General features: G+C 46.4%; 1 protein-coding gene across 1 annotated transcript in view; it reads left to right on the forward strand.

Annotated features, from left to right (window-relative positions):
• LOC147098095 (scavenger receptor cysteine-rich domain-containing protein DMBT1-like) overlaps positions 1-7,390 on the forward strand; it is an 81,386-nt gene extending 73,996 nt beyond the window's left edge. Inside the window, exons 17-19 of the mRNA XM_085970817.1 lie at positions 2,896-3,006; positions 6,647-6,778; positions 7,230-7,390. Of these exons, the coding sequence (XP_085826943.1) occupies positions 2,896-3,006; positions 6,647-6,778; positions 7,230-7,390 (404 nt within the window). The remainder of the gene's footprint in view (positions 1-2,895; positions 3,007-6,646; positions 6,779-7,229) is intronic.
• Positions 7,391-12,161: the final 4,771 nt, after the last annotated feature.

A 12,161-nucleotide genomic window follows, 5' to 3' on the forward strand; every position in this document is an offset into this window, starting at 1 on the left:
TCCGCCCTCGGGTGACTGTGAGGAGTTTGCACATTCTCCCCGTGTTTGCGTGGGTTTCCTCCGGGTGCTCCGGTTTCCTCCCACAGTCCAAAGATGTGCGGGTTAGGTTGATTGGCTATGATAAATTGACCTTTAGTGTTAGGGGGATTAAATACGTGGGGTTATGGGGATAGGGTGGGGTATGTGTTGGTGTAGGGGTTACAGGGATCGGGTGGAATATGTGTCGGTGCAGGCTCGATGGGCCGAAATGGCCTCTATCTGCACTGTGGGGTTTCTGTGATTTCTGTGATATATTGGACAGGTCTATCTGTCAAGTGTATGAAGGGAGATTCCCTTCTTTGATTGGCTCCCCATGGCCCACGTGATCCCAGGGATGATTGCGAACCGCATATGCCTCTGGGATACGTGGGCCCTGCGCACTTGGAGTTGGAGAGGCCCAGGAGCGGAACTATACGCCCCTCGGGAGCCCTCAGGTAAGCTTACACTGGTACAAGAAGGCATTACCTCTGCTTTTACCAGGTGTAAGGGTTGTGTGGTCATTCTCTGGGCGGTATTTGGGCAAATAACCGAACCCGGCGCCAGCGAATGTCCATTTCCTGCGGATGAGCTCGCTCTGTCAAACAGAATCTTGACAGATTGCAAGTTCTGGGTTTTTGTTCAAGTGCATCACATGTGGAAACACGGAAGTTGTGGGACACTTATGACCATGTACGCTGTGTGTATGCGCTCAAAGGCCCTGGAAAATCCGGGTCATTATGTTGTCTGCTCCGATGTCCTGAACAATCTCTCCAATAACCATCCATTATTTGTGTTTGACAGTTTCGGGTTCCATTGACTCCCTCAATCAGCTTGAATATTACACCAGTGACATTTTGGGTGATACTGACGTGGGATCAGTAAATCCTGAAGGGAACTCCTCCAGCATAAAGGGTGGGTACATTTTTACTCCCTACGATCTCTTTTTTGGACTTCACACTTTCTACTACCTAAAACCAAAAACTAAAGATAACAGAGCGTACTTGCCGATGAATGACACTGCCAATTAATGGACAGTGATTTTAGTTAAAAAATATTGTAGAAATATTTTGGGTTGGTAACAAAATCATGTCAATTTCCCCCAATTGTATAATGAATTTTTTGAATTCCTGGATTTGCTGGCAAGGCCGGAATTTATTGCACACCCCTAATTGCGCTTCAGAAGGTGGAGGTGAGACGCCTTCTTCAACCACTTGAGTCCCTGTGGTGAGGGTACTCCCACAGTGCTGTTACAGAGGGAGTTCCAGGATTTTCACCCAACAACAATGAAGGAATGTTGATATATTCCCATGTCGGTGGTGGAGGGAGTGAATACTTAAGATGGTGGATGGGGTGCCAATCAAGCGGGCTGCATTATCCTCGATGGTGTCGATGTTCTTGAGTGTTGCAGGAGCTGGAATTTTCCAGGCAAGTGGAGAGTATTCCATCACACTCCTGACTTGTGCCTTGTAGATGCTGGAAAGGCTTTCGGGAGTCAGGAAATGAACTCGCCACAGAAGTACCAGCCTCTGATCTGCCCTTCTAGCCATAGTATTTATGTGACTGGTCAATGGTGACACCTTCCATTACTTTGCTGATCATTGAGAATAGAATGATGGGCCGGTAATTGGCCGGATTGGATTTGCCCTGTGGTTTGGGAACAGTTCATACCTGAGCAGTTTCCCACATTGTCGGGTAGATGCCAGTGTTGTCGCTGTACTGGGACAGCTTGGCTCGAGGTGCGGCTGGTTCAGGAGCACAGGTCTTCAGTCGGCATGTTGTTAGAGCCCATAGCCTTTGCTGTTTCCAGTGCATTCAGCCGTTTCTTGATATCACGTGGAGTGAATTGAATTGGCTGAAGACTGACTTTTGTGATGGTGAGGACCTGAGGAGGAGGCCTATATGGTTCATCCACTCGGCACTTCTGGCTGAAGATCTTTGCAAATGCTTCAGCCTTGTCTTTTGTACTCCCGTGCTGGGCTATGCAAACATTGGGGATGGGGATATAGATGGAGCCTCCTCCTCCCGTTAGTTGTTTAATTATCCACCACCATCCATTATTGGATGTGGCAGGCCTGCAGAGCTTTGATCTGAACCGTTGATTCTGTAAATTCTGTACCGTTGCTGCCCTCAGTGCTTCTTCCAAGTGGTGTTCAACATGGAGGAGTACTGATTCAGCAGCTGAGGGAGGGTGGTAGGTGGTATTCATCAGCAGGATTCCTTGTCCGTGCTGGACCTGGAGCCATAACATTTCGTGGTTCTGGAGCCATTGTTCAGCACTCCCATTGCCACTCACTCCCGACGGTATAGCACTGTACCGCCACATCTGGTGGGCCTGTCCTGCCGGACATACCCAGGGATGGTGTTGGAGGATGTTACCTAATGGCTTTAAAGTATGATTCTCTGAGTATCAGAACGTCAGGCTGTTGCTTGCACGTCTGTGGGACAGCTCTCCCAATTTTGGCACAAGTCCCTAGATGTTAGTGAGGAGGACTTTGCAGTGTTGACTGGGCTGGGTGTGCGGCTGTCGTGTCCAAGGGGGATCAGGAAACCCCGCTCACTCACACTGTACTAAATTACTATGTTATACACTATTGTCTCTGCTCTGATACCTGAGGTAATACCTGTACTAATGGACTGTATATTATTGTGTCAGACTGTTGGGAGGGCCGGCATTTATGCTCCATCCCTAGTTACCCTGATGAGGTAGTGGTGGGCCTTCCTCTGAACGACTGCAGTCCTTGTAGTGAATGATCTCCCAAAATGGCGTCAGTTACCACATTCCAGGATATTGTCACAGGAACGATGAAGGTATTATGTTGTCTGCTCCTATGTGCTAATCAATCTCTCCAATAACCATCCATTATTTGTGTTTTTCAGCTTCTGGTTCCATTGACTCCCTCAATCAGATCGAATATTACACCAGTGTCATTTTGGGTGACATTGATCCTGGATCAGAAAATCCTGAAGGGAACTCCTCCAGTATTCAGGGTGGGTACATTTTCACTCCCCACGATCTCTTTTTTGGAATGCAAGCTTTCTACCACCTAAAACCAACAGTTAAAGACATCATAACTTACGCGCCGATAAAATGACAGTGCCAAGGATCCGTAGCACTGGAAAATGATAATTATAGAGTCATAGAGTCATAGAGTTTTACAGCACAGAAAGAGGCCCTTCGGCCCATCGTGTCTGCGCCGCCCATCCATCCCTGTCCAGTCTAATCCCATTTTCCAGCATTTGGTCCATAGCCTTGTATGCAATGGCATTTCAAGTGCTCATCCAAATGCTTCTTGAATGTTGTGAGGGTTCCTGCCTCTACCACCCTTTCAGGCATTGAGTTCCACATTCCAACCACCCTCTGGGTGAAAAAGTTCCTCCTCAAATCCCCTCTAAATCTCCTGCCCCTTACCCTGAATCTATGCCCCCTTGTTATTGACCCCCCTACTAAGGGGAAAAGTTCCTCTTTGTCTACCCTATCTATGCCCCTCATCATTTTGTACACCTCAATCAGGTCCCCCCTCAGCCTTCTTTGCTCCAAGGAAAACAACCCCAGCCTGTCCAGCCTCTCTTCATAGCTGAGGCGCTCCATCCCAGGTAACATCCTGGTGAATCTTCTCTGCACCCTCTCCAAAGCAATCACATCCTTCCTATAGTGAGGCGACCAGAACTGCACACAGTACTCCAGCTGTGGCCTCACCAGCGTTTTGTACAGTTCCATCATAACCTCCCTGCTCTTATATTCTATGCCTCGGCTAATGAAGGCAAGTATCCCATATGCCTTTTTAACCACCTTATCTACCTGTTCCGCTGCCTTCAGGGATCTATGTACATGTACACCAAGGTCCCTCTGACCCTCTGTACTTCCTAGGGTCCTACCACTCATTGTGTATTCCCTTGCCTTATTTGTCCGTCCAAAATGCATCACCTCGCACTTTTCAGGGTTAAATTCCATTTGCCACTTTTCCGCCCATCTGACCAACCCGTTTATATCGTCCTGTAGCCTGAGGCTTTCCTCCTCACAATTTACCACCCCACCAATTTTCGTGTCATCTGCGAACTTACTGATCATACCTTTTACATTCTCATCCAAATCATTTATGTAGATCACAAACAACAAGGGACCCAGCACCGATCCCTGAGGTACCCCACTGGACACAGGCTTCCAGTCACAAAAGCAACCTTCGACCATCACCCTCTGCCTCCTGCCACTCAGCCAGTTTAGGATCCAACGCGCCAAGGCACCCTGGATCCCATGGGCTCTTACCTTCTTGACCAGTCTCCTATGCGGGACTTTGTCAAAAGCTTTACTGAAGTCCATGTAAACCACATCCACAGCATTTCCCTCATCCACCCCCCTAGTCACCCCCTCGAAAAATTCAATCAGATTTGTCAGACATGATTTACCCTTGACAAAGCCATGCTGACTATCCCCGATTAATCCTTGCCTCTCCAAGTGGAGACTAATTTTGTCCCTCAGAATTTTTTCCAATAATTTCCCTACCACAGATGTTAGGCTCACTGGCCTGTAATTCCCTGGTTTATCCCTGCTACCCTTCTTGAATAATGGTACTACGTTAGCTGTTCTCCAGTCCTCTGGTACATCCCCTGTGGCCAGAGAGGTTCTGAAAATTTGTGTCAGAGCCCCTGCAATCTCCTCCTTTGCCTCCCACAGCAGCCTGGGATACATCTCGTCTGGGCCTGGGGATTTATCCACTTTTTGGCCTGCTAAAACCGCTAGCACCTCCTCCCTCTCGATGCTAATATGTTCAAGTATGTCACAGCCCCCTTGCCCGATTTCTATGTCTGCATCGTCTTTCTCCATAGTGAACACAGATGCAAAAAATTCATTTAAAACCCCGCCTACATCATCTGGCTCTACACACAGATTGCCACTTTGGTCCCTAATGGGCCCTACCCTTTCCCTGGTTATCCTCTTGCCCTTAATATACTTATAAAACATCTTAGGATTTTCCTTTATTTTGCTCGCCAGTGTTATTTCATGGCCCCTCCTCGCCCTCCTAATTTCTTTTTTAAGTATGCCCCTGCATTTTTTATACTCCTCTAGGGCTTCTTCCGTCTTTAGTCTTTTGTAACTGCCAAAAGCCCCCCTTTTATTTCTAATGCATTTTTGTATATCCCTTGTCATCCAAGGTTCCCTTTGCTTGTTGGTCCCACCCTTGACCTTTACAGGAACATGTTGGCGTTGTACTCTCTCTATTTCCCTTCTGAAAGTCTCCCACTGTTTTGATGCGGATTTTCCTATAAGTAGCTGCTCCCAGTCCAATTTGGCCAGATCCTGCCTTATCATATTAAAATCGGCCTTCCCCCAATTTAGAACCCTTATTTCCGGGCCGTCTTTGTCTTTTTCCATGACCACCTTAAATCTCACCGAATTGTGGTCACTGTCGCCAAAATGCTCTCCTACTGACACTTCCACCACTTGCCCGGCTACATTCCCCAGAATTAGGTCCAGTACCGCCCCCTCTCTTGTAGGACTTTCTACATGTTGGCTCAAAAAGCTCTCCTGGATGCACTTTAAGAATTCTGCACCCTCTAAGCCTTTCACACTCTGACTAATCCCAATTTATATTGGGGAAGTTGAAATCCCCCACTATTATTACCCTATTATTTTCGCACTTTTCTGAGATTTGCCTACATATCTGTTCCTCTATCTCCCCCTGACTGTTTGGGGGCCTATAGTACACTCCCAGCAAAGTGCTTGCCCCCTTTTTGTTTTTAAGTTCTACCCATATGGCCTCATTAGAGGACCCCGCTAATATATCATCCCTCCTTACAGCAGTAATTGACTCCTTAATTAATATTGCAACACCCCCTCCCCTTTTACACCCCCCTCTGTCTCGCCTGAAGATTCTATACCCCGGAATATTGAGCTGCCAGTCCTGACCCTCCCTCAACCATGTCTCCGTGATAGCAACAATATCGTACTCCCATGTGTTCAACAACAACTTCAGTTCATCCACCTTATTTGCAAGACTCCTTGCATTAAAATAAATGCCTTCCAGCCCTGCCATATTCTCTTTTGCCTTCACATATTTGCTTTGCCTTCCCAGCCGACTTGTTTTTCCCTCTGTATTTGGCTGTAAATCACCCCCTACTATAGCTCCACTCTGTACCCCATCCCCCTGCCAAGTTAGTTTAAACCCCCCCCAGCAGTGCTAGCAAACCTCCCCGCAAGGATATTGGTTCCCCTCTGGTTCAGGTGTAAACCGTCCGACTTGTACAAGTCCCACCTTTCCCAGATACAAAGTATCGTGGAAATGCTTTTTCATTTGAAATAAAATCATTTCGAATTTCTCCCAATGCTACAATGGAAGGAAACAATCAGTTCATTGTGTTTTCTCACACGGCTCCATGGGCCGTGAAATGTGAAATGTGTGTGCAGGTTTGTTGGGTGATTCAGTGCGATATGTGTGACTTTAAAACGGAGGCTAAAGTACCTCGACATGACACGGACCAATCATTCCCCCAGATAACCCCACTTCACCTGAAGACCACATTGGTCCACTCTCCCGCCCTGCAAGGCCCGGATAGATTGATTTATAATAATATCATTCTGAGTACTCAGTGCTGGCATTTGGTTTCAGTGGAAATCTCTATTTCCTCCCAGGTCCGGTTCCGGGCGATTATGACGATGTCCAGACTGGAGTCACTGACACTCAGGGCGGTCACTTTCTGCTGGACGGTGGTCCTGATGATCTCTTCACACTCAGAAGTGCCGGCTGTGATCTCTCCACTCTCGGTGAGTTACATCTCTGACATTCCCGCAGTCAACAGCCCTCTGTGTAGGAATGGACTGGCGATGCTTTAAATTCCCTTTCAATCGGCGGTGACACAGAGCGATGGTTGATTTAAGTCCATGTTGTGATTACAGGAAATGAAGTGTTCTAGAAAAGAGATGTTGTCGAAAAGAGATCCTGATGCTGTTCAGTTTGGATTATCTTCCTTGGTAATATTCGCAACAGGAATCATTCCAGTGCTCAAACTGAACCGCCCGATTCTCGGATATTAGACGCACCTCGTCTGCTGTCACCCAGCGGTAAAACCCAGCACGGGGGTGTGGGTAGAAAACAATTCTCTTCCACTCACAGACCAGCAAAGCCCAGCCCCTTCACCAAATTGACAGATATATGTGACCCACACTGATGCGGGTTTTACCGCCATCATTAATCCATAATCTGTCTCTCCCACAGTGTACAGCTCTCAGACCCGCACTGATCCCGGTTTACCGGTTCCTTCCACTCCTGGTAACAATGACCATGTTCACTGTGACACGTTCACAACCCCGGACATTCCGCCACCGATGGGCAGTGATTGTGTGGTTCAAAATGTTACATCTACGTCAAGCCGGTAAGAGCAATGTTTTATTACCTGTTGCACTGTTTGTGCCCCAGTGCTGGGGGAGTGTCCAGTCCCGGGTGGATTCTACTGTGTGACAATGGGCAGTGTGTTCAACCGTTAGTGATACTGAAACTAGCAGAGAGAACATGCTGTGTATGTACTGTTGAAATAAATACCCCATTATACTGGCTGTAATTAATTCAATTCTGTGATTGTGGGGACTGGGTTTAACAGCAAACTATATTGAAACTGTCAGAGAGAAGTTGTTGTTTATTTATTATTTTTAAAAAAAGGCTAATTGACGTGAAATGTCAGGAAGAATATTCTGAGTAGTGAAAAAGACTCCATTGATTGTATGGTGTGTTGGTGAATTGTTTAATCATCTCTCTCTCTCTCAAGGTGTTTGATTTTTCCTTTCAGGTAAAAGTCAGCTGAAAATCCCAGATGCGATGTCCCGGGGCGTGTCACAGAGTAGCGAGAAATATTCTGTGTGAAATCTGAGAGAATGTCCCTTAACATTTCCAACAGTGTGTACATGCTGAATGTGTTTTCTTCACGATATAAACATCACATTATTTTATCAATCGCCATGTTAATTTGTTTTCAATAAATAGATTTAGCTTTTCTCTATATCTTGGCTGCGTTCTGCTTAATTAAAAATTATAAAACAGGACTAATGTATTCGGATCATTGCTCTGTCTATGTTAATACTGTAAGACACCGCTTTGCGTGGATTAATCAACTCTGTAACAAAGATGAAGAACCAATGTTTATTGTTGAAGGTTTGATATGAACTACATTTTGTAACCCATTCACTTTTTCTTCCTCCATTTAAGATGGTTCAGAACCTGCAGGAGGTCAAATGAATGGTCTGCCTGTTTTATCTCCCTTTATGTTAACTGTTCCCTGCACCGGCATATACTCGATGTACAGACTGCTGCAGTTTCAAACAGGAAGTGGTGATGGACGTAGCAATTAAAAATGAAAATGAATATAATAAATATTATGTTTGAAATTTGTGCCTTTGTCGATGTTCAAGTTTTTATTATGTCCCAATAGCAAACATACACCAATCCCTAGATAGAGCAGAATGTTGTTTTACTGCACTAATCCTGTCCCTGGGAATTCGGCGTATGGAGGGAGACCAGGAGAATCTGTTCAGAGTTTCACGGCCACTGTTTTTGGACTTTAATTCTGAAAGCTAAATATTTCAGTTATTCAGCCACAATGAGCACAGTCACTCAATTAGCAAAACGTCTGTACCGTGCAGTGTCCGCCAGCAGGTGGCGATGCATATTCCATCAGTATGACCACTGCAATGGCAAGTATCCACCAGCAGAGGGCGAACATTATTACAAATAAAACAAAATGCTGGAACCACTCAGCAGGTCAGGCAGCATCTGTGGAAAGAGAAACAGTTAACTTTTCATATCAGTGCTATCTTCAGAAATTTAAAATGTTAGAGATTAACCGCTTTTAGTAAATAAAGAGCCAGGGAAAAGGGGACATGAAAGGATCAAAAGGCTGAAGGTCTGTGATAGGATGGAGGGCAGGAGTGATTCAGTGAATCCTCGCTTCCCTCACTCTGATCCATGTCCCTGTGAACTTGCAGCAGTCCATTCTTTCAGGTACAAACCTGACATTATCATTAATTCTGCTGATAAGGGAGTCGCTGTTGTTGTGTGATGAAAATAGCTCTACCTTGTGGAGTCTAAATACAAAGGCCCAAAATTTGCGATCAGAGGCTTCCCGTGGGTGGATGCCTCCGACCTGTAAAAAATCTCCGCATTTCCCTGGTGGCCCGGGAGGTTTGGAGGCTCGCGATCCTGGGCTTCTCCGGGTCCGCGCGGGCAGAGGCCCAGGGATCTCAGGTGCGCATGCGGCTCACAAGCGCCCCTGGTATCACATGGGCCAGCTCAACCAATAAAAGAAGGGAATCCCCATTCATACTTTTGGGAGTTTCGTACGTACGGAGCTCCCACAAATATGAATGGGGATCACTTTAAAAATACACGAACACATAAAATAAATAAATCAATTACGCATTTAAAATTAATTGAAATGTAATTTAATGCTATTTTAAACGAAAATGTAATTTTTTGAAAAAAATTTCATGTATTAATGTGGCTAAAATAAACTTACCTTACTGGACAGGGTTGTTAATGTATAGATGAATGATAACATTTTATTTTGCTACTTTTTAAACTCTTATTCTGGTAACAGCAGGCCTTGCACCTGCATGTCTCAGGCATAAGAATTTCACAGGCATTCAGCGGGCGTAAGTTGGGCAAATAGCGGAAATCTCCACCGGCAGAGGCCGATCTCCCTGGGATACGGAGGATCTGTCAAGAAGATTCCGATGGCTAAACCCGGAACTAGCACGGCCCCTATGGTCACGTACACACCTCGTACCCACCCGTAGGGGTCGCAATATATGGCCCAAACTCTGACATCTCCTTGTCCCTCCCCTGCACCGTGACCCCACCACCGAACATCAAGCCATCCTTTCCCAGACTGCCACTGACCTCATCTCCTCTGGAGATCTTCACCGCACGGCCTCCAAACTCCTAGTCCACTAACCTGGCACAGCCCCTGCTGCCTCCTTTCAAACATCCACAAACAGGACCCGGCCGGTAGACCAATCATATCAACCTGTTAATGCCCCACGGAACTGATTTCTTCCTATCACAACTGTAAATGTTCTCCCCTTGTCTAATCTCTTCCGACGCCATTCACCTTTGTAACCAATCCAGTTTCTTGGCCATAGCCGTCTCCTTTTCACCATAGATGCCCTGTCCTTCTACAACCTCACCCCCACCAGGACTTTCAGGCCCCTACATCTCCATCGCTCAGCAGGTTATCCAGCCCATTTACATCTCCATCTCTCATCATGGCGTTCAGTCCTTCTAAACATCCATCCCTTACAAGGATGTCCAGTGCCTCCACATCTCCATTTCTCACCAGGACGTCCAGTCACTCCACAACTCCACCCTACCAGGATGCCCTGCGGGCCCTGCGGTTCTTCCATGCATGGCGGCCCAACCAATCCTGACCCACAGACACCCTCCTCCACCTGGCCAAACTTGGTCTCACATTAAACAACTTCTCCTTTGACGCTGCTCACTTCCTCCAAATAAATTGTCACTGGTGAACCCATATGGGTCCAAGCTATGCCTGTCTTTTAACGCTATATGTGGAATATTCTTTGCTTCAGACGTAGTCAGGTCACATGCTTGACATCTTTTTTCTGGTACGTTGATGTCTGTGTGGCTTCCTGCGCTCGCCCTGAACTGGAAAATTTCATTAATTTTGCTTTAACTTCCACCGTTTCACATGACCAACCCCGACTCTTCACTTCCCTTCTTGACTTCCTGTCTACATTTCTTGGGTTAGGTTGTTTAAAGTGTCTACTGCAGGACCACCGAATCCCACTGCTAACTTGATCATACTCCCTCCAACCTGCTTCGTGTAAGGTCTCTATTCCATTCTCCCAGTTTCTCCGTCTCCCTCACATCTGATCCGATGATGCCACCTTCCAAACCGGTGCTTCACAAATGCCTTTCTTTGTGCTTTCCCAAGGATTACCCTCCACAGAGGTTGTCAGGGCCCTCAACTGTGGAGGGAGAGAAAACACTGCGAACTACAAGCCAGTTAGCCTGATATCAGTCGTCGGGAAAATGCTGGAATCCATTGTTAAGGATGTGGTATCAGGGCACTTAGAAAATCATAACATTATTAGGCAGAGTCACCATGGTTTTACGAAAGGGAAATCGTGCTTGACAAATTTATTAGAGTTTTTTAAGCATGTAACTAGCAGGGTATGTAGTATAATTGGATTTCCAAAAGGCATTCGATAAGGTGCCACATATAAGGTTATTACACAAGCTTAGGGCTCATGGGGTTGGGAGTAATATAGTAGTATGGATAGAGAATTGATTAACGGACAGAAAACAGAGAGTAGGGATAAACAAATCTTTTTCAGGTTGGCAGGCTGTAACTAGTGGGGAGCCACAAGGATCAGTGCTGGGGCCTCAGATATTTACAATCTATATTAATGATCTAGATGAAGAGACCGAGTGTAATGTATCCAATTTGCTGATGATACAAAGCGAGGTGGAACAGTAAGCTGTGAGGAGAAACAGTCTTCAATGGGATATAGATAGACTGAGTGAGTGGGCAGTAAGGTGGCAGATGGAGTATAATGTAGGGAAATGTGAGGTTATTCACTTTGGTGCAGCCAGGTGCGTGCACATAGCGACCTTGCATTAACTTCCTCAGCAATCTCCGGCCAGGCAGCCTTTGTCTGCTGAGGAGGCTTCCTCCGGCCATCGGGAATCATAGAGTCATCGAGTCATAACGGCACAGAAGGAGGCCATTCGGCCCATCGATTCCGTGCCGGCTCTCTGCAGAGCAATCCAGTCATTCCCATTCCCCCGCTCTATCCTCGTAGCCCTGCAAGTTTGTTTCCCTCAAGTGCCTATCTAGTCTCCCCTTGAAAGCATTGAGTGTCTCTGCTTCCACCCCTTCCATCGGCAGCGAGTTCCAGCTCCTCATCACTCGCTGCATAAAAAGGTTTTTCCTCACATCCCCTGTATCTCTTGCCCAAAATCTTAAATCTGTGTTCCCTAGTCCTTGTACCATCAGGTAGTGGGACGAGCCTTTCCCAGTCTAGCCTATCCAAACCCATCATAATCTTGTACTCCTGTATCAAATCACCACTCAACCTCCTTTGCTATAAGGAAAACAAATCCACCTTCTCCAACCTGTCCTTGTAGCTAAGATCC

The sequence above is a fragment of the Somniosus microcephalus genome, chromosome 30 (assembly GCF_052327205.1).
Source record: "Somniosus microcephalus isolate GS21.2 chromosome 30, FLI_Smic_1.0, whole genome shotgun sequence".
NCBI classification, from domain to species: domain Eukaryota; kingdom Metazoa; phylum Chordata; class Chondrichthyes; order Squaliformes; family Somniosidae; genus Somniosus; species Somniosus microcephalus.